The sequence below is a fragment of the Ovis canadensis genome, chromosome 13 (genome assembly GCF_042477335.2).
Source record: "Ovis canadensis isolate MfBH-ARS-UI-01 breed Bighorn chromosome 13, ARS-UI_OviCan_v2, whole genome shotgun sequence".
Lineage (NCBI taxonomy): Eukaryota > Metazoa > Chordata > Mammalia > Artiodactyla > Bovidae > Ovis > Ovis canadensis.
In genome coordinates this window covers 15,828,980-15,856,756 of record NC_091257.1, presented here as the reverse complement: position 1 = coordinate 15,856,756, position 27,777 = coordinate 15,828,980, and the positions used below count along the sequence as shown (strand labels likewise).

General features: G+C 40.8%; 1 protein-coding gene across 2 annotated transcripts in view; it reads left to right on the top strand.

Annotated features, from left to right (window-relative positions):
- Window positions 1-5,867: 5,867 nt before the first annotated feature.
- TMX4 (thioredoxin related transmembrane protein 4) overlaps window positions 5,868-27,777 on the top strand; it is a 74,548-nt gene continuing 52,638 nt past the window's right edge. Inside the window, exons 1-2 of one of the 2 annotated variants that reach the window (XM_069546380.1) lie at window positions 5,868-6,254; window positions 25,576-25,691. In XM_069546380.1, coding sequence (XP_069402481.1) covers window positions 6,076-6,254; window positions 25,576-25,691 — 295 coding nt within the window. In that variant the 5' untranslated portion in view covers window positions 5,868-6,075. The remainder of the gene's footprint in view (window positions 6,255-25,575; window positions 25,692-27,777) is intronic. The other variant, XM_069546381.1, reaches the window with a different exon arrangement.

The following is a 27,777-nucleotide window of genomic DNA, read 5'->3' as shown; positions in this document are numbered from 1 at the left end:
CTATCAAGGCTCCTTATGGGTTCATTTCTAGTCACTAGCTTGGGACAACTCAGTTTATTTGAATCATGTATGGCTTCTTCTACTATCTGTTCTTGGAGGTGTGCTATTTAATAATTCTCCCTCTTGTTCCTATAAGGCATTTAGCAAATCTGTGTGTAATTAAATTCCTGTGCTATTATCACTTTAGGACTAATTTTGACAGCACTGTGTAGCTTATTTAATATCTCCATGCCAGTTTTCCCATCCTCTTATGAAAACCACTGTGCATTACTTCTATGCCCTATTATTACAGAGTTTACAATCTGAATACAATCTCCTCAACCCTTGTTGATTATCTTCATAATATTAAGCCCAATATTACCAATTTTACCTTTTACCAAGGTCTTTGTTCATTACCATGTATTTGAACTTTCTACTATTGGACTATTTGTTACTTCACTTTCTTTTCCTATTAGGAACCATGTGTTTTTGTATAAGCATAGCTGCCTCATAGTGCCATCATTGGAAACTACCCTAGGGAAAAAAACTCTTTTCCCCATTACCATGTACCAATCTTCTATAAACTGTGATCCCATGCTTTAAATGCAAAGAAGGATTGAACCCTGGCATTTTATTTATCTCATTTAATCTTACAGCCACCATCTACAGTAGGCTCTATTATTACCTGCATTTAAACAGAAAATTGGTGTTAAATGATTTTAGCTCCAAGTCACAAAGGTAAGAAGTGTCAGGCCAGTGCTATCTCTCATCTATGCCACCCCACCACATTCACTTGCCCACACATTCTTGCTAGACACCTTCCTACTGACTCTAGTCTGAAGGTCATTTGTGTTAACAAGGAAGAACTTTAGCCATGATACTCTCTTTCACTTTGCAAATTTTCCAGCCTCCACAAGGGTAGAGAGAATAGCAAAAATGAGCTTAGATTCAGCTTTGATTGATGTGATACCACTTTTGTTTCATGCATCTTCCTTCCAACCCCCTGAATTTTATTTCTGGGATATTTTAAAGTGAATTCTAGACATCATATCATTTTACTCATAAATAATTCACTATCTGTAACTAATAAAGACTTCATAAGATATAGTCATAACACTTATCACACCCAACAAAATTAATAGTAATTTCCTAATATCAGATCTTTTTAAGAAAAAAAATATTTTGCCAATCATGTACATATACAAAAGAAAGAAAGTGAAATCACTCACTCATGTCTGATTCTTTATGACCCCACGGACTATAGCTTGCCAGGCTCCACTGTCTTGTGGATTTTCCAGCAAGAGTACTGGAGTGGGTTCCATTTCCTTATCCAGGGGATCTTCCCAACCCAGGGACTGAATCAGGTCTCCTGCACTGCAAGCAGACTCTTTACCATCTGAGACACCAATGAAGACCCTTACATATATAAGGGACACTGAAAAGAATAATAGAATTTGTGTATGCTATTTCTTTTTAAAAACAAAGTATTTTCCACTGAGTTTATAGGATTGATCTGTAAAAGATAGCTGATTTTTGGTAACATTTATTTCAAGGACTTCATCCAAATTTACAATGGTTTGTAAAACTGGGTCCTATATTTTGAGAATGAGGACTGATTCCACATAGAATTGAGCAACTACAATTAACACCTAGTTCAGGTATGATCTCTTGACTTCCTACTTTTGCATTCCAGTCCGCTATGATGAAAAGGACATCATTTCTTTGGTGTTAGTTCTAGAAGGTCTTATAAGTCTTCACAGAACCATTCAACTTCAGCTTCTTCAGCATTAGTAGTTGGGGCATAGACTTGGATTACTGTGATATTGAATGGTTTGCCTTGGAAACAAAGAGAGATCATTCTGTCATTTTTGAGATTGCACCCAAATACTGCATTTAGGACTTTTTGTTAACTATGATGGCTACTCCATTTCTTCTAAGGGATTCTTGCCCACCGCAGTAGATATAATGGCCATCTGAATTAAATTCACCGATTTCAGTCCATTTTAGTCCACTGATTCCTAAAATGTTGATGTTCACTCTTGCCACTCCTGTTTGACCACTTTTAATTTACCTTGACCCATGAATCTAACATTCCAGGTTCCTATGCAATACTGCTCTTTACAGCGTCGGACTTTATTTCCATTACCAGTCACATCCACAACTGGGTGTTGTTTTCACTTCAGCCCTTCTTTTCATTCTTTCTGGAGTTATTTCTCCACCCTTCTCCAGTAGCATATTGGCACTTGCTGACTTGGGGAATTCATCTTTCAGGTCCTATCTTTTTGCCTTTTCACACTGTTTATGGGGTTCTCAAGGCAAGAATACTGAAGTGGTTTTCCATTCCCTTCTCCAGTGGACCACGTTTTGTCAGAAATCTCCACCATGACCCGTCTGTCTTGGGTGGCCCCACACAGCATGATTCAGAGTCTCACTGGGTTAGGCAAGGCTGTGATACATTTGATCAGTTTGGCTAGTTCTCTGTGACTGTGGTTTTCAGTCTGTCTGCCCTGTAATGAATAAAGATGAGGCTTATGGAAGCTTCCTAATGAGAGAAACTAACTGTGGGGAAAACTGGGTGTTGTTCTGATGGGTGGGACCATACTCAGTAAATCCAAATTTCTTTGATGGGTGGGGCTGTGTTTCCTCCCTGTTTGTTGGCCTGAGGCCAAATAACCCAGATAACCACAATGGTATGATCACTTACCTAATGCCAGACATCCTGGAGTCTGAAGTCAAGTGGGCCTTAGGAAATATCACTAGGAACAAAGCTAGTGGAGGTGATGGAATTCCCGTGGAGCTCTTTGAAATCCTAAAAGATAATGCTGTGAAAGTGTTGCACTCAATATATCAGCAAGTTAAATACCACACAATTGCACTTTTATATAACCTCCTGCTGCTTCTGCCTCTATAACTCAGCCTGCTCCTTGCAAAACCTGGATCACATAAGTCTCAGAAAATGGGGACTCACAGTACCAGGAACTAGAGCTTATTTCAGTCACCCTTGTCCTGCTCTTTGCAATCACCTAGCCCCTGCAGACCCATAAGCCTGCTTAATTATGCCTGTTCATGTGTAAAAACTGTATAACTCCTTTTGTTTGGGGCTCAGAGCTTGGAGTGTGAACTCCTCTGGGCCTGCCAGCATAATAAACCTGAGATCTCTAACTCTCCGAGTGTGGTGCTTGGTTTCTCATAGTACTGGTTTCTGCAGCAATCTCACATGATAGCAAAGTAATTCTCAAAATTCTCCAAGTGAGGCTTCAAAAGTCTGTGAACCAAAAACTTCCAGATGTTCAAAATGGATTTAGAGAAAGCAGAGGAACTAGAGATTAAATTGCCAACATCCATTGGATCATCGAAAATGCAAGAGAGTTCCAGAAAGACATCTACTTCTCCTTTATTGACTACGCCAAAGCCTTTGACCATGTGGATCACAATAAAGTGCAGAAAGTTCTTCAAAAGATGGGACTACAAGACAGGCTTACCTGCCTCCTGAAAAATCTGTATGCAAGTCAAGAAGCAACAGTTAGAACCAGACATGGAACAGTGGACTGGTTCCAAATTGAGAAAGAAGTACATCAAGTCTGTATTGTTGCTGTAAGGTTAGTGCAGAGAGAAAAAGAGTGAGTCGGGCAGTCAGGCAAGAAAAGGAAATGTATTAGAGGGAAAAGAGCGGGTGACTGGCTCTTAAGGAGAACCAGCATTCTCTGTTTCTGACAGAGTCCTTCTTATACCCCACCAATGAAAATTCTTTGAAGGAATGGTCACATAGCTGGAGGTCCGGAATCTGGTGCTCTTGCAGCTTTGAGAAGTTAGGCACCAGTGCGATAACATGATGCCATTTGGGTAATTTGGTCAGTCTCACAGAACACTGTGATTTATTCTTTGTTTGTGAGGTTGACATAATGAGCTATTTTATCAATGAGACCCCATGTGGGTCCTATCAGTCACCCTGCTTATTTAACTTATATGCAGAGTACATCATGAGAACCACTGGGCAGGATGAAGCACAAGCTGGAATCAAGATTTCTGGGAGAAATATCAATAACCTCAGATATGCAGATGACACCACCCTATGGCAGAAAGTGAAGAGGAACTGAAGAGCATCTTGATGAAAAGTGAAAGAGGAGAGTGAAAAAGCTGGCTTAAAAATCAACATTCAAAAAATGAAGATGGTGGCATCCAGTCCCATCACTTCATGGCAAATAGATGGGGAAACAACAGAAACAGTGACAGACTTTATTTCTTGGGCTCCAAAATCACTGCAGATGGTAACTGCAGCCATGAAATTAGAAGATGCTTGCTCCTTGGAAGAAAAGCTATGACCAACATAGACAGCATATTAAAAAAACAGACATTACTTTACCAACAAAGGTCCGTCTAGTCAAAGCTTTGGTTTTTCCACTAGTCATGTATGGATGTGAGAGTTGGACTATAAATAAAGCTAAGCACTGAAGAATGGATGCTGTTGAAGAAGATTCTTGAGAGTCCTAAGGAGATCAAACCAGTCAATCCTAAATTATATCAGTCCTGAATATTCATTGGAAGGACTAATGTTGAAGCTGAAGCTCCAGTACTTTGGGCACCTAATGTGAAGAATTCACTCATTGGAAAAGATTCTGAGGCTGGGAAGGATTGAAGGCAGGAGAAGAGGATGATAGGGAATGATATGGTTGGATGGCATCACTGATTCGATGGACATGAGTTTGAGCAAGCTCCAGGAATTGGTGACGGACAGGGAAGCCTGGCATGCTGCAATCCATTGGGTTGCAAAGAGTCAGACACAATTGAACAACTCAGTTGAACTGAACTAGAGTATGATTGTCTCTGCAGGCAAAATTCACCTTTCTTTTTCTTACCTGTAAGTACAGATTGGATACTGATCTCATGTTCCTTGCAGTACTCTTAGTCTTCTAGTTGTCTTTAAGCCCAGGACGGAAATTACTGTTTTCATAATAAGTGGACCACACTGTGCTTTACATATGTAATAAATTCTTTTAAACCAAACTTTGTAAAAGCACTGCTGCTGCTGCTGATAAGTCGCTTCAGTGGTATCCGACTCTGTGCGACCCCATAGACGGCAGCCCACCAGGCTCCGCCCTCCCTGGGATTCTCCAGGCAAGAACACTGGAGTGGGTTGCCATTTCCTCCTCCACTGCATGAAAGTGAAAAGTGAAAGTGAAGTCGCACAGTCGTGTCTGACTCTTCGCAACCCCATGGACTGCAGCCTACCAGGCTCCTCCGTCCATGGGATTTTCCAGACAAGAGTACTGGAGTGGTTTGCCATTGCCTTCTCCGTGTAAAAGCACACCCGGACTCTAATTGTAATTGTCATACATTCTTGTGTGTGGTAATCTCAAGGTACAGATGCATGAAACGTGTATCTGGAAAGAGATCTGCAAATAATTTAAGGTTACTCTCATTTTAGATCTGACAAATGTGTAGCCAAGAGGAGCTCGAGGTCCATTTTATTGCAACTGGCACTATTCCTATAAACTGATTCATTTTATCTGTTAGCATCCATGCTTTAAACAATTCGTAAAAAATTAAAACGGCACGGTCTGGATTCATTGTTTACTATTAGGCAGTGCTATTTCATTATACACATGCAAAGAGTACTTAAAATTTCCTCTCCTTTTCAGTAAGGGATGCCCAACGCATCCCTTCTCTTTTCATTACAGTAAAACAGTTTACTTGCAGTCCACTGCTGCTATTTTTGCTATCATTGAATAGAGGATGCATATTTTAATTACTGGCCACTTTTCTCCTTAGAAAGAAACCACATGCGCCAACCTGTCACTTGTGGTTACTTGGAATTAGCCTGTCAGGCTCTGATTATGCAACATTGGGTCACAGCTTATCTTCAACACTGCCGTCAGGAAGGAAGGGCGGCCGTTGCCAAGGCAACCGACGCCCCGGGCAACGGCGAGTCTAGGCGGAAGGGGCGTGGCCTCGGTGGCCCGGGCCTGTAAGAGGCGGGCGGCCGCCGGCGCAGCGGGCCGGACAGGCCTTTTGGCGCACCGCCTGGGAAGGCCGGGTCGGCGGGTCTGCCGCGCCCTTCTCCATAGCCCCGGGAAGAGCCCGGCTCCGCGTCCCGGTATGGCGGGAGGGCGCCGCGGCCCGCTGTTCGCGGCGCTTCTGGCCGCTTGGGTCGTGGCGGTGGCAGAGGCGGAGGCCGACCGGGAGCAGGCCGCGCGGCCGCCGGAGCAGAGCCTAGTGCGGCCCATGACAGCTTCCAACTGGACGCTGGTGATGCAGGGCGAGTGGATGCTGAAATTGTGAGTGTACCTGCCCGACCCCGCCGCGCGGTCCTTGCAGGCGCCGCTCCCAAGCCAGCACTGCCCATGGTCTCGACGTGGTCTCAGACCCGCGCGGCCGGGGACTTGCCTGGCCTGGCTGAGCCCAACCTCCCTGCCGCGCAGGCCTGTCTGGCCTGCCGCATGAGGGCCATGGGTGCAGGGCGTCACCCTGCCTGGCTTCTCCGCTGCTTTGGGAGGAAGTGCTTTATGGCCGCGGTGGGTAAACGGTTTACCCAGGGGATGAAGGGGAACAGAAATCCTAAGGGATTGGATTTAGGTCCTACCTGAATTGTCTAGTGGTTTTCCCTGCTTTCTTCAGTTTAAGTATGAATTTGGCACTAAGGAGTTCATGATCTGAGCCACAGTCAGCTCCCAGTCTTGTTTTTGCTGATTGTATAGAGCTTCTCTATCTTTGGCTGCAGAGAATATAAGCAGTCTGATTTCTGTATTGACCATCTGGTGATGTCCATGTGTAGAGTCTTCGCTTGTGTTGTTGGAAGAAGGTGTTTGCTGTGACCAGTGCGTTCTTGGCAGAACTCTATTAGACTTTGCTCTGCTTCATTCTGTACTCCAAGGCTAAATTTGCCTGTTACTCCATGTATTTCTTGACTTCCTACTTTTGTATTTTCCAGTCCTCTATAATGAAAAGGGCATCTTTTTGGGGTGTTAGTTCTAGAAGGCCTTGTAAGTGTTCGTAGAACCGTTTGACTTCAGCTTCTTCAGCTTGTCAGGGCATAGACTTGGATTACTGTGACATTGAATGGTTTGCCTTGGAAATGAACAGAGATCATTGTGTTTATTTTTGAGATTGCATCCAAGTACTGCCTTTTGGACTCTTGTTGGCTATGAGGGCTACTCCAGTTCTTCTAGGGATTCTTGCCCACAGTACCTGAAGAACTATGGATGGAGGTTTGTGGCATTATACAGGAAGCACTGATCAAGCCCATCCCCAAGAAAAAGAGATGCAAAATAGGTGTCTGAGGAGGCCTTACAAATAGATGTGAAGAGTAGTGAAAGACAAATGAGAAAAGATATACCCCTTTAAGAATGCAGAGTTCCAAAGGATAGCAAGGAGAGATAAGAAAGCCTTCCTCAATGATCAGTGCAAAGAAAGAGGAAAACAGTAGAAAGGGAATGACTAGAGATCTCTTCAAGAAAATTAGAGATACCAAGGGAACATTTCATAAACAAATGGTCACAATAAAGGACAGAAAAGGTGTGGAGCTAACAGAAGCAGAAAATATTAAAAAGAGGTGGCAAAAATACACAGAAGAACTATACAAAAAAGATGCTCATGGCCCAGATAACCACAATGGTGTGATCACTCACTTAGAACCAGACATCCTGGAATGCGAAGTCAAGAGGGTCTTAAGCATCACTAAGAACAAAGCTTGTGGAGGTGATGGAATTCCAGTTGAGCTATTTCAAGTCCTAAAAGATGATGTTGTTAAAGTGCTACACTCAATATGCCAGCAAACTTGGAAAACTAAGCAGTGGCCACTGGACTGGAAAAGTCCAATGGCATTTAGGATTCCAACCCCAAAGAAAGACAGTGCCAAAGAATGTTCAAACTACCACACAGTTGCACTCATCTCACATGCTAGCAAAGTAATGCTCAAAATTCTCCAAGCCAGGCTTCAACAGTACGTGAACCATGAACTTCCTGATGTTCAAGCTAGATTTAGAAAAGACTGAGGAACCAGAGATCAACATCTGTTGGTTCATCGAAGCAAGAGAGTTCCAGAAATATATCTGCTGCTGCTGCTAAGTTGCTTCAATCGTGTCTGACTCTGTGTGACCCCATAGACGGCAGCCCACCAGGCTCCCCCATCCCTGGGATTCTCCAGGCAAGAACACTGGAGTGGGTTGCCATTTCCTTCTCCAGTGCATAAAAGTGAAAAGTGAATGTGAAGTCACTCAGTTGTGCCCGACTCTAGCGACCCCATGGACTGCAGCCTACCAGGCTCCTCCGTCCATGGGATTTTCTAGGCAAAAGTACTGGAGTGGGGTGCCAATGCCTTTTCTGAGAAGTATATCTACTTTTTCTTTTTTTCTTTTTTTTTTTTTTCCAAACTGAATACCTTTTATTTTTCAAATAATAAGTGTTTTCCAAATAATAAAAAATATTTTTTTATTTTTTTTTATTTTTTTATTTTTATTTTTTTTAATTTTAGTTTTTTATTTTTTAAATTTTAAAATCTTTAATTCTTACATGCATTCCCAAACATGAACCCCCCTCCCACCTCCCTCCCCATAACAACTTTCTGGGTCATCCCCATGCACCAGCCCCAAGCATGCTGTATCCTGCGTCAGACATAGACTGGCGATTCAATTCACATGATAGTATACATGTTAGAATGTCATTCTCCCAAATCATCCCACCCTCTCCCTCTCCCTCTGAGTCCAAAAGTCCGTTATACACATCTGTGTCTCTTTCCCTGTCTTGCATACAGGGTCGTCATTGCCATCTTCCTAAATTCCATATATATGTGTTAGTATACTGTACTTTTTCTTTATTGACTATGCCAAAGCCTTTGACTATGGGGATTACAACAAACTGTGGAAAATTTTTCAAGAGATGGGAATAACAGACCACCTGACCTGCCTACTGAGAAATCTGTATGCAGGTCAAGATACAACAGATAGAGCTGGACATGGAGAATGTTTGGGCTCTGATTCAGGATGATACTTGTAAGCTATATAGACACTTGAGATCTTTTTAGAAGTTCTCTTTCCATCAAGTTCACTTCAGAATAGGTCAATACAAAGTGAGGCTATAAAGGAAAGAGGATTTAAACCATTATGTATATCCAAATTCAAGAATCTATGTGCTCATCCTGAAGAAAATTTGGCTCTTTGTGATATTCCTTTGACAAAATTCAACACTTTAAAAAATAAAATTTAACTTCAGTACTTTTACAGACCTACTATAAATTTCTAGGAATTTTTTCAAACATCCAATAAGTTATCACTTTGTTTAGATGAACTGGTCATAATAAATGGAGATTGCTAAGTATCCACTGGTGATATATTTAATATCTCTAAAGAAGAACATTAGGAGGCTTTCTGATTATGTTGGGATGGCGAAAAAGTTTGTTCAGAATGGCCCAACCCAGTATGAGAATTTTAACATTACTTTGAATGACAGTTTGTTCATTTGTTTATATGCTACCTCTCCTCTGGGAATTTTTTCTTTTCTGTCCCAATTCGTACCAAGCTCCTATAACACAATTCCTGGTTAGATCAGTGTCAATAATTTATTTTTAAGAACTTAGCTTTTTGTTTTCTCCAAGACCCCAAAACCCCCTATTGTAAAATTTAATTTGTTGTGTTTTCTTTGTCTTTCAAACATTCAATTTTTTCTATCCTCGCAGTTGAATTTTCAGTTTTTAAAAAAGCACTTCTCTGTTAAAGAAAAATATCAACTAAAACTATATTTGTTGTAATTTACCATTTCTGTTCTGAAACCTTTTTTAAAACCTAAAAAATTCTCCCATTAATTTTTTTTTAACTTTACAATATTGTATTGGTTTTGCCATACATCAACATGAATCTGCCATGGGTGTACACGTGTTCCCCATCCTGAACCCCCTTCCACCTCCCTCCCCATACCATCCCTCTGGGTCATCCCAGTGCACCAGCCCCGAGCATCCTGTATCATGCATCGAACCTAGTCTGGTGATTCGTTTCACACCCAAATCCTCCCACCCTCGCCCTCTCCCACAGAATCCAAAAGACTGTTCTATACGTCTGTGTCTCTTTTGCTGTCTTGCATACAGGATTATCATTACCATCTTTCTAAATTCCGTATATATGTGTCAGTATACTGTATTGGTGTTACAGATGGCTAACAATGCATGAAAAGATGCTCAACATCACTCATTATCAGAGAAATGCAAATCAAAACCACAGTGAGGTACCATTTCACGCCAGTCAGAATGGCTGCAATCCAAAAGTCTACAAGCAATAAATGCTGGAGAGGGTGTGGAGGAAACGGAACCCTCTTACACTGTTGGTGGGAATGCAAACTAGTACAGCTACTATGGAGAACACTGTGGAGATTCCTTAAAAAACTGGAAATAGAACTGCCATACGACCCAGCAATCCCACTTCTGGGCACACACACTGAGGAAACCAGGATTGAAGGAGACACATATACCCCAATGTTCATCGCAGCACTGTTTATAACAGCCAGGACATGGAAGCAACCTAGATGTCCATCAGCAGACGAATGGATAAGAAAGCTGTGGTACATACACACAATGGAGTATCACTCAGCCATTAAAAAGAATACATCTGAATTAGTTCTAATGAGGTGGATGAAATGGAGCCTATTATAGAGTAAAGTAAGCCAGGAAGAAAAACACCAATACAGTATACTAACATTTTCTTTAATTTTTGTACGTTCAGTTTTTCTGTTTGTATTTATATATTCTTTTTTAACATTTTACTCCTGTTTCCGCCGTGTCTCTATGACTGGCTTGCTGTGCTTTCTTTCTCTTAACCTCTTTTGAAGAGTTTGTTCTTCCTTGGGTTAGGGAAGATTATCTAATCTTGAAATGGCCTTCTGATGTTTTCTTTTCTCTATTCCCATTGTTTCATAATATTGTCCATTCATTTGCCTTGTTCAGTTCAGTTCAGTCGCTCAGTCGTGTCCAACTCTTTGCAGCCCAATGAATCACAGCACACAAGGCCTCCCTGTCCATCACCAACTCCCGGAGTTCACTCAAACTCATTTCCATCAAGCCCGTGATGCCATGCAGCCATCTCATCCTCTGTCGTCCCCTTTTCCTCCTGCCCCCAATCCCTCCTAACATCAGGGTCTTTTCCAATGAGTCAACTCTGCATGAGGTGGCCAAAGTATTGGAGTTTCAGCTTTAGCATCAGTCCTTCCAATGAACACCCAGGACTGATCTCCTTTAGGATGGACTGGTTGGATCTCCTTGCAGTCCAAGGGACTCTCAAGAGTCTCTCTAACACCACAGCTCAAAAGAATCAATTCTTCGGTGCTCAGCTTTCTTCACAGTCCAACTCTCACATCCATACGTGACCGCTGGAAAAACCATAGCCTTGACTAGACGGACCTTTGTTGGCAAAGTAATATCTCTGCTTTTGAATATGCTATCTAGGTTGGTCATAACTTGCCTTCCAAGGAGTAAGTGTCTTAATTTCGGGGCTGCAATCACCATCTGCAGTGATTTTGGAGCTCAAAAAATAAAGTGTGACACTGTTTCCACTGTTTCAGCATCTATTTCCCATGAAGTGATGGGACCAGATGCCATGTTCTTAGTTTTCTGAATGTTGAGCTTTGAGCCAACTCTTTCACTCTCCACTTTCACTTTAATCAAGAGGCTTTTTAGTTCTTCTTCACTTTCCGCCGTAAGGGTGGTGTCATCTGCATATCTGAAGTTATTGATATTTCTCCTGGCAGTTTTGATTCTAGCTTGTGCTTCTTCTGGCCCTGCATTTCTTGATGTACTCTGCATAGAAGTTAAATAAGCAGGGTGACAATATATAGCCTTGACTTACTCCTTTTCCTATTTGGAACCAGTCTCTTGTTCCATGTTCAGTTGTAACTGTTGCTTCCTGACCTGCATATAGGTTTGTCAAGAGGCAGGTCAGGTGGTCTGGTATTCCCATCTCTTTCAGAATTTTCCACAGTTTATTGTGATCCACACAGTCAAAGGCTTTGGCATAGTCAATAAAGCAGAGATAAATGTTTTTCTGGAACTCTCTTGCTTTTTCAGTGAGCCAGCGGATGTTGGCAGTTTTATCTCTGATTCCTCTGCCTTTTCTAAAACCAGCTTGAACATCTGGAAGTTCACGGTTCACGTATTGCTGAAACCTGGCTTGGAGAATTTTGAGCATTACTTTACTAGCGTGTGAGAAGAGTGCAATTGTGTGGTAGTTTGAGCATTCTTTGGCATTGCCTTTCTTTGGGATTGGAATGAAAACTGGCCTTTTCCAGTCCTATGGCCACTGCTGAGTTTTCCAAATTTGCTAGAATATTGAGTGCAGCACTTTACAACCTCATCTTCCAGGATTTGAAATAGCTCGACTGGAATGCCATCACCTCCACTAGCTTTGTTTGTAGTGATGCTTTCTAAGGCCCACTTGACCGCATTCTAGGATGTCTGGTCTAGGTGAGTAATCACACCATCGTGATTATCTGGGTTGTGAAGATCTTTTTTGTACAGTTCTTTTGTGTATTCTTGCCACCTCTTCTTAATATCTTCTGCTTCTGTTAGGTCCATACCATTTCTGTCCTTTATTGAGCACATCTTTGCATGAAATGTTCCCTTGGTATCTCTGATTTTCTTGAAGAGATCTCTAGTCTTTCCCATTCTGTTGTTTTCCTCTATTTCTTTGCATTGATCACTGAGGAAGGCTTTCTTATCTCTTCTTGCTATTCTTTGGAATTCTGCATTCAGATGCTTATATCTTTTCTTTTCTCCTTTGCTTTTCACTTCTTTTCTTTTCACAGCTATTTGTAAGGCCTCCTCAGTGAGCCATTTTGCTTTTTTGCATTTCTTTTCCATGGGGATGGTCTTGATCACTGTCTCCTTTACAATGTCACGAACCTCCGTCCATAGTTCATCAGGCACTCTACCTATCAGCTCTAGTCCCTTCAATCTATTTCTCACTTCCACTGTATAATCCTAAGGGATTTGATTTAGGTCATACCTGAATGGTCTAGTGTTTTCCCTACTTTCTTCAATTCAATCAGGAGTTCTTGATCTGAGCCACAGTCAGCTACTGGTCTTGCTTTTGCTGACTGTGTAGAGCTTCTCCATTGTAGGGAGCTAGGTATAAGGAAGGTTGAGAAGTGCTTCCAAACGAGACTCTCAACCAGGGCTGAACATTCTTGCAAACGAGATGTTCAGCTAAGAATCCTCTGTTCGTTCCCGTGGGACAAGAACATTTCTTGCACACAAGGATGTTTCTCTGATTCCTCAAAAGGAACAGACCCTGGGACAAAACGGATTCTAAGTTGATAAGGAAGTTCCCCAAAACAAAGTCTTAGCTGCAGTAAATAAGTCAAGGTAAAGGTTATCTCGCCCTGCGCCTGCGCACTGTATAGTCTCTGAATCATAGTGTTTGGCAACTTGCCCTGTAGGTCGTTGTGCAAGGGATATAAAATAAAGCAGCTGTAAGAAGCAGGTGTTAAAATATAAAGATTCAAACCACTCTGCAGTGTTGGTGTTTCTTTCCGTCACCAGTACTCCATCTTTGGCTGCAAAGAATGTAATCAGTCTGATTTCAGTGCTGACCATCTGGTGATGTCCGTGTGTAGAGTCTTCTCTCGTGTTGTTGGAAAATGGTGTTTGCTATGAGCAGTGTGTTCTCTTGTAAACACTTGCTTTGTCCCCATCATATAAGTTCTTGAAAATACTACTTTTGTTTTTTTGAAGTACGAAAGTATGCAGTATAATACAATTTTGTATACTCTTCTGGTGGCTTTTTTTCCCCAGAGACATCAATAGACATCCGTAAAGCTTAATTTTGACCCATTTACTTTAAAGGGATATCCAGAGGAGAAATGAATCTTTTTGTTTGATTAATTTATGTTCATGTTTCAGAATGGAAACTAGTGAGTCTGGTGATGGAGGAAACCCTTATTTATTTTCCTAGGATCACTTGGATTTACCGTTGTTTCTCCAGTATCCTTCTTATACTTGGTCAGAACATCGTTGCCTTAACTTACCCATGTTAGATAGTTATAATTTCTTGCAGTTTCATCGATTGTCATGATTTGTTGATTGAATGTAGAAGAGACAGTCATTAGATGCTTGTTATGTGTCAGATTTAAAGTTGGGGACTTTGGAATGAATTACATTTCAGTTTCAGGTGACTGTCAGTCTACTGTGTGTGAAGGAGATCAGTAGCATAGGTAGCACTTCTTTAGCAAATATTTAATGGGTGCTTCCTTTCTGTTGAGTGTTCCTCAGCAATTCTCTCCAGGTACTATTGACACTTTGACTTGCACAGCTTTTTGATATGTGAGGATGGCTCACATACTGCAAAACCTTTGGTACCCCTGCTATCCCATGATATCCTAGCAGTCATGTGACATCAACAAAGTTTTAGTTCATCCCCTATACACACTTCTAAGTGCTTCTGGTTAGAAACCACTGCCCTGGGTACTGTTATGGATAAACATGCAAAAGAGAAGCTTATAGGCTAACATAGAAGTATCAGCATTTGATTTCAGATTGTTTCCACATCATCTCCATTGTCATAATTGTCATTTCAATCACAGTAAACAGTTACATTGTTCACATCACATGTTCAGAATGCCCTGTCTCAGAATTTGAGCATTACAGCAATCTGGTGCAGTACCATTATTCTCATTCTCATTAACCGAGGAATTAAAACTGGGAAGGTTGAAGCTGTAAGCCATATCTCTGATAGGTGGTGGGTATGGCCAGGACTAGAATGTGTGCCTGAGCTTCGCAATCCCTGGTACAAGCTGAGGAGAGTAGCTATGCCGTGGGGAAACCTGGAGGAAGGCACAGAGCCTGGCTGACTTGTGCTTAGGCTCTCAGTACCTGACCCATGTAAGGGGAAGCCTTTTCCCTAAAGGATTCAGAGGCCCACCTATGGTTTTACCATCTCTCTAAATTCTGCAAATGGAGAGCATTGCTTTGAGCTCATTTCTGACACCTCACCATTCAGACAGGTACCTGCTTCCCTGTACCCCAACCAATAGGAAAACTTCTCTCTCACTGTGCCTTGTTTGTATCTATTGTGGCCTTATTTCACAATTCATAAATTAATTTATATGTTTTTGTACTTGATTTTTGTCTTATTACTCCTGTAGATGATAAGCTTTTAAGTAGAGGAACAGAGTTTTTCTTTTTCCTGTTTCTCTACAAAACCTTAATAACTGTCATATTCTAGGTGTTCAGTAAATACTTTGACTCAGTGAATGAACAAATAATATACTTTAATCTTTAATCAAGAGCTAGTGTACCACTGAAGGAACAGTGGTTTCCTGGTATCCTTGGTGCCCAAGGATACTCACTATCATCTTCCCTTTGTTCATTGATATAATACATATTTGTTGTGACCTGGAATGTGCCAGGCTCTGTTCTAGGTTACAAGCAAGGCACCAGTTGTTGCCTTTGTGGAGTATTAATTCTAGTTAAATTATTAAATTTCTTTAGCAGGTGTCATGGTTTTCACAGAGCTCTCAATTTTTATTTTTTCTCTACATTTTATGATAGCATGTCTTAGAAAGGATCTTCTAAGAAAGAGAATTGAGCATAATACTTTCAACTCTTAGGTAATAAGAGTTTATCCAGATTTTCCAGAAAGAAGAATAGCACTTGTAGCTAAGGCATTATTTGTTGACATTGTGATTTGGTTTTATATAGTAAGTCATAGAAAGATGAACCTAGTATACCGATGTTGTCTTCACTGTTACAGATTCTTCTGAGTATGTTGGTCAAAGTAAGTTCTAAGTGAAAATTAACTGTATCTGTCATGGGTCATCTCATGTCTGCAAGGATAAGATACGAGAATGTACTTGGAAACACTGGTAAAGTTTAAGTCAAGACAAAAAAATTGACCATTATTGGGGAATAAAAATTATTTTTCATGAAATTTTATTTCTAGAAAATAATTTAATTCTTTCTCGTATGCTTAATGAAATCTCATGCAAAGTTCAGTGAGTTCATGCAGTCAGAGACTTAGGGGCCTTCAATCACCTTACATGTAGCAGATATACACGTGTGATTTGTACGTGAATACCAGTATAGAGAACAAAAGCTTGCTATTGAATTCTGTTTCCCAGTAATGGTTAAAAACACTAGACTAACACCTAAGTTCATGGATTTAGCAATATTTTGCTTTTTGGAAAATAGAATACTTCAAATGTCTTTATGAAGTGTACTAATTTTACATGCCACTGTCACCTTCAAAAAGTTTAAAAATACTCTTTTACAGTTTCCATGACTATAAAGGTACTAATTCCTCTTGGAAATTTTTAAATCAAAGGATTAATTTATATGTAAAAGACAAAATTAGAGCAGGTCAACTCTATTATAGTTCTTAGAAGACTGCCACTATGAGCTGTTTTTTAATATAAATATGTTCAGTCCATTGTAATTAGTCTTATTCATGTGTATGTAGTTAAACAAATTACATTTATCTATGCATAATGAGGGAGAGGAAGGGAGGGTGGGAACGAGGAAGAGACATAGAAGAGGGGAGGGGAGAAGAGGGAGAGGGAGAGAAAAGAGAAACATCATTAGGATCATGCGCTTTTCTTCTTTTTATTCATCTGGACCCTGGAGGTATTTTACTTATACTTCAGTTCAGTCACTTGGGACTTCCCTGGTGGCTCAGATGGAAGCGTCTGTCTACAGTGAGGGAGAACTGAGTTCGAGCCCTGGGTTGGGAAGATCCCCTGGAGAAGGAAATGGCAATCCAATCCAGGACTATTGCCTGGAAAATCCCATGGACAGAGGAGCCTGGTAGGCTACAGTCCATGGGGACGCAAAGAGTCAGACACGACTGAGCGACTTCACTCACTCACTCAGTCACTTAGTCGTGTCCAGCTCTTTGCGACTCCATGGACTTCAGCATGCCAGGCTTCCCTGTCCATCACCAACTCCCAGAGCTTGCTCAAACTCAAGTCCATGGAGTTGGTGATGCCATCAAACCACCTCATCCTCTGTCATCCCCTTCTCCTCCCGCTTTCAATCTTTCCCAGCATCAGAGTCTTTTCAAAAGAGTCAGCTCTTCACAGCAGGTGGCCAAAGTAATGGAGTTTTACCTTCAGCATCAGTCCTGCTAATGAATATTCAGGACTGATTTCCTTTAGGATTGACTGGTTGGATCTCCTTGCAGTCCTAGGGAGTCTCAAGAGTCTTCTCCAACACCACAGTTCAAAAACATCAATTCTTCGGTGCTCAGCTTTCTTTATGGCCCAACTATCACATTCATACATGACTACTGGAACAACCATAGCTTTGACTAGATGCATCTTTGTTGGCAAAGTAATGTCTCTGCTTTTTAATATGCTGTCTAGGTTCATCATAGCTTTCCTTCCAAGGAGCAAGCCTCTTAATTTCATGGCTACAGTCACCATCTTCAGTGATTTTAGAGCCCAAGAAAATAAAATCTTATAGAATCTTGTAGTAGATTCTAAACTCAGCATTCAGAAAGCTAAGATAATAGCATTGAACCCCATCACTCCATGGCAAATAGAAGAGGGAAAAGAGGAAACAATGACAGATTTTACTTTCTTGGGCTCTAAAATCACTACAAATGGTGACTGCAGCCATGAAATTAAAAGTCTTTTGGCTATGACAAACCTAGACAGCGGCTTAAAGAGCAGAGACATCACTTTGCCAACAAAGGTCTGTATAATCAAAGCTATGGTTTTTCCAGTAGTCATGTATGAATTTGAGAGTTGGACCATCAAGAAGGCCGAGCACCAAAAAATTGGTGCTTTGAAATTGCACTAGAGGAGACTCTTGAGAGCCCCTTCGACTGCAAGGACATGAAAACAGTCAATTCTAAAGGAAATCAGTCCTGAGTATTCATTGGAAGGACTGATGCTGAAGTTGAAGCTCCAGTACTTTGGCCACTTGATGTGAAGAACTGACTTATTGGAAAAGACCCTAATGCTGGGGAAGACGGAGGGCATGAGGAGAAGGGGATGCCAGAGGATGAAATGGTTGGATGGCATCATGGACTCAGTGGACATGAGTTTGAGCAAGCTCTGGGAGATAGTGAAGGACAGGGAAGCTTGGCGTACTGTAGACCGCACTGTGGTCTTTGGGGTGGCAAAGAGACGGACACGACTTAGCAACTGAACAATGAACAACAGATTCTAAATGGGATCATTTAGATACAAAACAATATTAGTAACTTTAAAAGTTGCAACAACAGTAGACCAGTTACCTCATCTAAGATTCAGGGATGGTTTATCTCCATTAGCAAAGAACACACTAGGTTAATGGATGACCTTGGGAAATTCCAACACAATAAACTGATTAAATCTAAGAAATAATAGCATTAAAGTGCCACAAACCACTGGGTATCAGCTACAAAGAAAGTGGAGTATCTAAAATTATCTCAATGGTATTTGTATATTTGAGGGTCAGTTTCACCCAAATCCTGATTTATATAATAATTTATCTGGAGATTAGGCACTAGGATTTCATTAGATGATGAAATTTGTTTCATTTAGTGATTACTGATATAGCAAAGGTGTCCATGAGTTGTATGCAAAAACAGGTCCAGGGAAACAAAGCAAAAAAAATCTAGCAATCATTAAATTGTACTTCAGAATTTCATATATATATATATATATATATATAAAATATGTATATATATAAATGCATATGCTTAGTTGCTCAATCATGTCCAACTCTGACCCTATGGACTGTAGCCTGCCAGACTCCTCTGTAGTGGAGTTTCTCAAGCAAGAGTAGTGGACTGGGTAGTCATTCTCTTCTCCAAGGGATCTTCCCAACCCAGGAATCAAACCTGGGTCACTTGCACTGCAGGCAGATTCTTTACTGTCTGAGCCACAAGGTATGTCTTATTCCTGTTGTCTGTGTGTCTATCTCTCTGTTGGATCTTATTTTCCTTGAACACTTTTATCACAGGAATACCTCCATCTGGGTTCTTGCTCTGTGTGGTCTTAGTGACCTTCAACAAGTCTCTCTGAATCTGTCTTGTGGCCTTACAGTAGTGAGGTTGTAAGGTTCAGTGAGTTCAGTCATTCATTCGTGTCTGACTCTTTGCGACCTCATGGACTGCAGCATGCCGGGCTTCAGAGTCCATCAACAACTCCCGGAGCTTGCTCAAACTCATGTACATGGAGTTGGTGATGCCATCTAACCATTTTATCCTCTGTCATCCCCTTCTCCTCCTGCCTTCAAACTTTAGCAGGATCAGGGTCTTTTCCAGTGAGTCAGCCCTTCACATCAGGTGGCCAAAGTATTGGAGTTTCAGCTTCAACATCAGTCCCTCCACTGAACACCCAGGACTGATTTCCTTTAGGATGGACTGGCTGGATCTCCTTGCAGTCCAGGGGACTCTTCAAGAGTCTTCTCCAACACCACAGTTGAAAAGCATCAGTTCTTCAGCCCTCAGCCGCCTTTATAGTCCAACTCTCACATCCCTACATGACTACTGGAAAAACCATAGCTTTAACTAGACAGACCTTTGTTGGCAAAGTAACGTCTCTGCTTTTTAATATGCTGTCTAGGGCGGTCATAGCTTTTCTTCCATGGAGTTAGCATCTTTTAATTTCATGTCTGCAGCCACTACAGTGATTTTGGAGCCCTGCAAAATAAAGTCTTTCTCTGTTTCCATTGTTTCCCCATGCATTTGCCATGAAATGATGAGACCAGATGACATGATCTTAGTTTTTTGAATGTTGAGTTTTCAGCCAGCTTTTTCCCTCATCTCTTTCACTTTTATCAAGAGGCTTTTTATTTCTTTGCTTTCTGTCATAAAGGGGGTATCATCTGTGTATCTGAAGTTATTGATATTTCTTCTGGCAGTCTTAATTCCAGCTTGTGCTTCATCCAGCGTGGCAGTTCGCATGATGTACTCTGTGTATCAGTTAAACAAGCAGGGTGACAATATACAGCCTTAACGTACTCCTTTCCCGATTTGGAACCCGTCTGTTGTTCCATGTCTGGTTCTAACTGTTGCTTCTTGACCTCCATACAGATTTCTCAGGAGGCAGGTAAGGTGGTCTGGTATTCCCATCCCTTTCAGAATTTTCCATAGTTTGTTGTGATCTACACAGTCAAAGGCTTTGGTGTAATTAATAAAGGAGAAGTAGATGTTTTTCTGGAACTCTCTTGCTTTTTCGATGATCTGGCGGATGTTGGCAATTTAACCTCTGGTCCCTCTGCATTTTCTAAATCCAGCTTGAACATCTGAAAGTTCACGGTTCATGTACTGTTGAAGCCTGGCTTGGAGAATTTTGAGCATTACTTTACTAGCGTGTGAGATGAGTGCAATTGTGTGGTAGTTTAAGCATTCTTTGGCATTGCCTTTCTTTGGGATTGGAATGAAAACTGACCTTTTCCAGTCCTGTGGCCACTGCTGAGTTTTCCAAATTTGCTGGCATATTGAGTGCAGCACTTTTCACCACATTATTTTTCAGGATTTGAAATAGCTCAACTGGAATTCTGTCACCTCCACTAACTTTGTTCGTAGTGATGCTTCCTAAATCCCAGTTGACTTCACATTCTAGGATGTTTGGCTCTAGGTGAGTGATCACAACATCATGGTTATCTGCGTTGTGAAGATCTTTTTTGTACAGTTCTTCTGTGTATTCTTGCCACCTCTTCTTAATATCTTCTATTTTTGTTAGGTCCATACCATTTCTGTCCTTTATTGTGCCCATTTTTACATGAAATGTTCTATTGGTGTCTCAATTTTCTTGACGAGATCTGTAGTCTTTCCCATTCTATTGTTTTTCTCTTTGTCGTTTTATTGTAAGGTTCAGATGAGCTTGCTAATACACAATAAAAATGTCTCTGAAACCAAACCGTTTATTACAGATGTCATTTACTCTAATGATTTTCTTCATATGTGTTTGCTTTACATGCATCATCTAATCTCTCAATAACCTTCAAAGGTAGCTGCTGTTACTATCTCATTTAACATTTGAGAAAGCTGAGGCATGGAGAGATTATTAACTTGCTCAAAGTCACATGCTTAATTTGTAGTTGGTCTTTCTGATTCCTCCAGCAGAATTCTTATCCAAAATATTGAAATGCCTCTTGAAATGGACTTAATAAAAAAATGTTCCTTTTCACCCTGCTACTACTGCTAAGTCGCTTCAGTTGTGTCCAACTCTGCGCGACCCCACAGATGGCAGCCCACCAGGCTCTGCCGTCCCTGGGATTCTCCTGGCAAGAACACTGGAGTGGGTTGCCATTTCCTTCTCCAATGCATGAAAGTGAAAAGTGAAAGTGAAGTCACTGAGTTGTGTCCAACTCTCAGCGACCCCATGGACTGCAGCCTACCAGGCTCCTATGTCCATGGGATTTTCCAGGCAAGAGTACTGGAGTGGGGTACCATTGCCTTCTCCGTCACTGACCTAGAGAAATCTAAATTATTTGCTCAGTTTACTTTCCGAAATGCTGAGGAAGGGCTCTGACTGGCTAGCTGGTTGCTCAGATCTGGACAAATAAAATATGGCCATCTTGCACTCAGAAGGTGACTTTGACAGGTCTGTGGTTTAGAAGAAGAAAGTTTCCAGAAGGAGAGAGCTGTTTCATATCTGCATCATTCAATACAGTAGTCACTAACCACATGTGGCTATTAATCCTTTGGAAGACAGCTACTGCAAGTGAAGAAGCACATTTTAAAATTTTGTTTCACTTTGATTTATATTTAAATAGCCACAGGTAACTACTGGCTACCAAAAAGGAGAACACAACTCTGTCTATTGAGAAATTTTAGGATGCTTGAGGAAAACTACTGGCACATACTGGCGCTTAATATTTGTTGAATTAATGAATGAACAAGAATGAACACAGGTTCTGGAGTGGAAAGGATTATTAGGCAAAGTCAGATGACTCCAGCCATAGGGAAAAATGGAAAATCAGTGACAAATAATCAGAAAAATGAAATTAATCCAAGTATCCACTGAAAGATGATTAGATAAACAAAATATGGTATATGTGTATTATTCAGCCCGAAAAAGAAAGGAAAATTTGATGCATGCTACCACATGAATGAATCTTGAAGACATTATGCCAAGTCACAAAGTAACAAATATTAGGTGATTTTACTTACATGAGGTTCCTAGAATTATCAAATTCATACAGACATTATATAGAGGGATGTTGATAGGGGTTGGGGGAAAGAAGAAATGGGGTGTTGGTGTTTAATGGGCACAGACTTTCACTTGGGGAAGATGAAAAGTTCTGGGTGATAGTGATGGCTTCACAAAAACATGAATGTCGTTAATGCCACATAAAGAACTATGGATTTATGTATGTGTTGTGCTGTGCGTAGCTGCTCAGTTGTGTCTGACTCTTTGCGACCCTGTGGACTGTAGCCCATCAGGCTCCTCTCTCTAGGCAAGAATACTGGAGTGGGTTGCCATGCCCTCCTCCAGGGGATCTTCCCAACCCAGGGGTGGAACGCAGGTCTCCCGCATGGCAGGCGGATTCTTTACCGGCTGAGCCACCAGGGAAGCCCAAGAATACAGGAGTGGGTAGCCTGTTCCTTCTCCAGGGGAACTTTCCAACCCAGGAATCGAGTTGGGGTCTCCTGCATTGCAGGTGGGTTTCTTAAAAGTTGAGCTACCCAGGAAGCCCAGATTTATATATATTTTACCACAAAAAAAAAAGAAAGAGAAGGAGGGAGGACAGACGGACGGATGAATAGATGGATGGACCTACAGAACCTAACAGTATGGTGGACTAAACCATGCCTCATGATTCTTCATGCTATCTCTGCATAAAAATTATACATCCATGCCCTTTCCCCTGTACATTTATAGTTTTCTTTTTTCTGATATGGATACAGTACATTTCCGTGCACCATTAATGTTGGGTCTGACCACACGATCTGCTTTGGGCAGGATGACAAGACACAAACAGAGGTTTCCATGTACTTTGCAGTCTGGCTTGCCTTTGCAGTCTGGTGCACTCGATTGATGCACCATCAGAAGAAAATGCCAGAGTAGCTGCTAGTCAAAGAAAGAAGAAATAAACAGAACAGATCCAAACCTAACCCCATACTCTGAAGCCAAGATCTATTAACCCACAGCCTGACTTAAAGCCACTTCAGCAACCTGTGACCGAGAGAAAGACATGTTACTATTGCAGGCTATGGGATATGTGAGCAATTTGTTACACAGCAGTGTAGACCAAAAGCTACCTGATACAAAGAGTTTTAGTGGTCATGGTTTTACCACCAAGAGAATCATCACCTAGAGTTTACCAATTGTTTACCCCAATCTAGTCTGCCATTTGGATATTTAGAAAATAACAAAGTTTCTCAGGTGAAGAATATAACTTTCTCTAAAGTTGGCTCATTTGCTTATTCTGTAAAACATTTATTGAGCACTGACTGTATGCCAGGATGTATTTTGCCTTGGAAATGTAGGGATAAAAGTGCTTATAGAAAAATCCACGTTCAAAGATGTCCTGTCAGCAGATTGTTCTTGGGACTATGTTCTCTGGTCCCTGTCGCCTAAACACAAGGGACAGTGAACTGTAATAGCATGATTAGTGACTTAGAATGATCTTGGACTTGGCTCTACTAGTCTTTTTTTAAAGAAGGAAATAGGCAGGGCTAGCTTTCTACCTCTTCTCTTTGCTTCCATCTTATTCTTCCCTAATCCATTATCCACAGAACTGCTGGGTGAGTTTTACAAAATGTAAATCTGATCATAATTCTCTTACCTCCTTAGGGCTAACCAGAGAGCTTCAAATAGAGTGCTGACCCCTTACACAACTCTAAAATGCTCATTTCTCTGCACTTTCACGTATATTGTTTACTCTGCTTAGATGAGGACATTCTTGATCCCTCTCTGGCTGCTAACTCCTACTTTAGCACAGATGTTCTTTTTCTTTGGACTCTTCTGAAATCACCCAGCTTCTGAGGGTCTCTACAGCATCTTTTCTGTACTCACATTTGCCTCTTGGATTCTAATTACCTCTTTGGGCTGTAAAATCCATAAGGAAAGGAGATGCATGAGTCTTCTCCAGAGTTGTAGCCTCAGCTTCTAAGGTGGTGCTTGGTTCATGTTTATTGAATGAAAAAAAATAAATGTAAATAGCAGAGTTCTAATTAAAGACATGTATTTCTCTAACTCTTTAGTATCAGAGTTGATTTAGCTATAGCTTATACTCTGTTTGTCAAAATGCTTTTCAGAACTGTCACAGAGCTTTGGAAGTGACTCACATTCTGGGGACCAACTAGCAACAAGTCTTCTGGTCTTTGCTCACCACATTTATGCTTTGATGGATTTGAAACTGGTTTAGCTAGTTTACGGTTCAGTTTGGTTCAGTCACTCAGTCCTATCCGACTCTTTGCGACCCCATGAATCACAGCACACCAGGCTTCCCTGTCCATCACCAACTCCCGGAGTTCACTCAGACTCAGTCCATCGAGTCGGTGATGCGATCCAGCCATCTCATCCTCTGTCATCCCCTTCTCCTCCTGCCCCCAATCCCTCCCAGCATCAGAGTCTTTTCCAATGAGTCAACTCTTCGCATGAGATGGCCAAAGTACTGGAGTTTCAGCTTTAGCATCATTCCCTCCAAAGAACACCCAGGGCTGATCTCCTTCAGAATGGACTGGTTGGATCTCCTTGCAGTCCAAGGGACTCTCAAGAGTCTTCTCCAACACCACAGTTCAAACGCATCAATTCTGCGCTCAGTCTTCTTCACAGTCCCACTCTCACATGCATACATGACTACTGAAAAAACCATAGCCTTGACTAGATGGACCTGAGTCAGCAAAGTAATATCTCTGCTTTTGAATATGCTATCTAGGTTGGTCATAATTTTGCTTCCAAGGAGTAAGCATCTTTTAATTTCATGGCTGCAGTCACCATCTGCAGTGATTTTGGAGCCCCAAAAAATAAAGTCTGACACTGTTTCCACTGTTTCCCCATCTATTTCCCATGAAATGATGGGACCGGATGCCATGATCTTCGTTTTCTGAATGTTGAGCTTTAAGCCAACTTTTTCACTCTCCTCTTTCACTTTCTTCAAGAGGCTTTTTAGTTCCTCTTCACTTTCTGCCATAAGGGTGGTGTTATCTGCATATCTGAGGTTATTGATATTTCTCCCGGCAATCTTGATTCCAGCTTGTGTTTCTTCCAGTCCAGCGTTTCTCATGATGTACTCTGCATAGAAGTTAAATAAACAGGGTGACAATGTACAGCCTTGACATACTCCTTTTCCTATTTGCAACCAGTCTGTTGTTCCATGTCCAGTTCTAATTATCCTTCTTTAGTAGCACTTTCAAAACAATGTTCACCCTCGAATATCAAAAAGTATCTGTAAAGTGATAAAATTTTTGTTGATTATAGCAATAACATTGAAATAAAGTATTTTATGTGTATAATAATTGTGAAAAATCTTAAAACTTGGTGAATTTTTCCCTAGGAAGTTGATATTCATAAAATTAAATTCTAGGGGGGAAATATACTTCTGTATCAAGTAACTTGGGAAAAATTTGCTTTTGTGCCTTCTTTTAGTTAAGAATTTCTTTTGTCAGTTTAAATACTCTATTTCTCTATTTTGCTTTATTGATGTTTTATGTATATTGAATAGCTATTATTCTTTTATAGTTATGCCCCTTGGTGTCCATCCTGTCAGCAGACTGATTCAGAATGGGAGACATTTGCAAAGAATGGTGAAATACTTCAGATCAGTGTGGGGAAGGTAGATGTCATTCAAGAACCAGGTACTGTAAATGTTGAACATTAAATACAAAAGTTTGTTGCTTTTAATTTGAATTTTTTCACACATGCAGAAAAGTTTAAAGACTAGAATATTGATTACCATAAACTGACTACCTAAAATCAACAAGTAATATTTTTGCATATAAGTATCTGTTTGTGTATTCATATTTACACATACAGATGTGTATATATATTTTTATGATTTTTTTTGGTAAGTTGTTTGAATATAAGTTACAAACATCGTGAGACTTCACCCTTCAATACTTCAGCATATTAATGTGTCCTTAATTATTTTCCATGTCTTTTTATAGTTTTCTAAACCAGGATCCAGTCAAGGTTCACCAGTTACATTTCGTTGTTAAATGTTTTTAGTCTCTATCAATCTAGAATACTCCATTTTTTCCATGCCGTTGTTATTTTGAAGAGAACAAGCTAGGGATTTTCCTAGATGTTTCTTTATGGTGACATTTAACTTGCTCTTATATTTTCTGCATATTCTGTAAACTTGAACTTCTATCTAAAGGGATGATTTGAGTTAAACACTTACGGAGGAGTGATGCTGTGACTTTACATTGCATCCCATCAGAAGACATGTACTGTCACTATTAGTGGTGCTGAGTTTGAGCACTTGGTTAAGGTGATGACACTACACATCTCAATTATAAAGAAAGGCCACACTTTATAGCTTGCAGGTAATCTATGGGGCGATACTTTGGGGTTTTAAGATCTGTGATCTTACCTGAACAAGATGTTTTATTAAGAGTTCCAGAATGGTAAATTTCTAATTCTTTCACCAACTACATTCATTAGTTGTTAATGATGAAAATTAAATGATAATGAAGTAATGAATAATGGAAATGAATAATAATGAAAAAATTATAGTGATGCAATTTTTCAAAAGAGGGAGATAGAGACTTGAATTCTGAAAAAATACCATAAATTTGTATTTATTGTTTAAAAATAACTATGTAATATATGTAAATTAAGAAAAGTTGGGGTTTTATGATTTAAATCTCAAATTTGACAATTTTCAAACTGTATAAGTAATTTTTTTCCTATCTACATTTAATTTCTACCTGTTGTATCCTTTCACAGGAAAGAAAAAGATAGTAGATGTGGAAATATAGCTCTTCCTTCTCTGTAATAGCTGTGAGTCTAACAATCACAAAATAATGAATTACCAGTTACATGGACAACAAAATGAATGGTGTCATTTAATATCTATGTGTTGACAAACACATGGAGAGAGATTTCTGCTACAAGCTGTGAGTCCTTAAGCCTCCACATTTTTAAGCATTTAAGCCAAAACCACTAATGCCTATCTGCTATTTAGAGATGGACAATTACCATTTTGGGGCTTCCCTGGTGGCTCAGACAGTAAATAATCTGCCTGCAAGGCAGGAGACACGGATTTGATCCCTGGACCAGGAAGATCCCCTGGAGGAGGGAATGGCTACTCATTCCAGCATTCTTGTCTGGAGAATTCCTTAGATAAATTAGCTTGTCAGGCTATAGTTCATGGGTTTGGAAACAGTCGGCCATAACTGAGGGACTGCTGCTGCTGCTGCTAAGTCACTTCAATTGTGTCTGACTCTGCGCAGCCCCATAGATGACAGCCCACCAGGCTCCTCCACCCCTGGGATTCTCCAGGCAAGAATACTGGAGTTGGTTGCCATTTCCTTCTCCATTGCATGAAAGTGAAAAGTGAAAGTGAAGTCGCTCAGTCGCATCCAACTCTTAGCGACCCCATGGACTGCAGCCTTCCAGGCTCCTCCACCCATGGGATTTTCTAGGCAAGAGTACTGGAGTGGGTTGCCATTGCCTTCTCTAACAGTTTTCATTATTAGTTGATGATTTGGGCTATTATATGGGCTTCCCTAATAGCTCAGTTGGTAAAGAATCCCCCCGTTCCGTTCCTGGGTCAGGAAGATCCACTGGGGAAGGGAAAGGCTACCCACTCCAGTATTCTTGGGCTTCCCTTGTGACTCAGCTGATAAAGAATCAGCCCACAATGAGGGAGACCTGGGTTCGATCCCTCAGTTGGGAAGATCCCCTGGAGAAGGGAAAGGCTTCCCACTTCAGTATTCT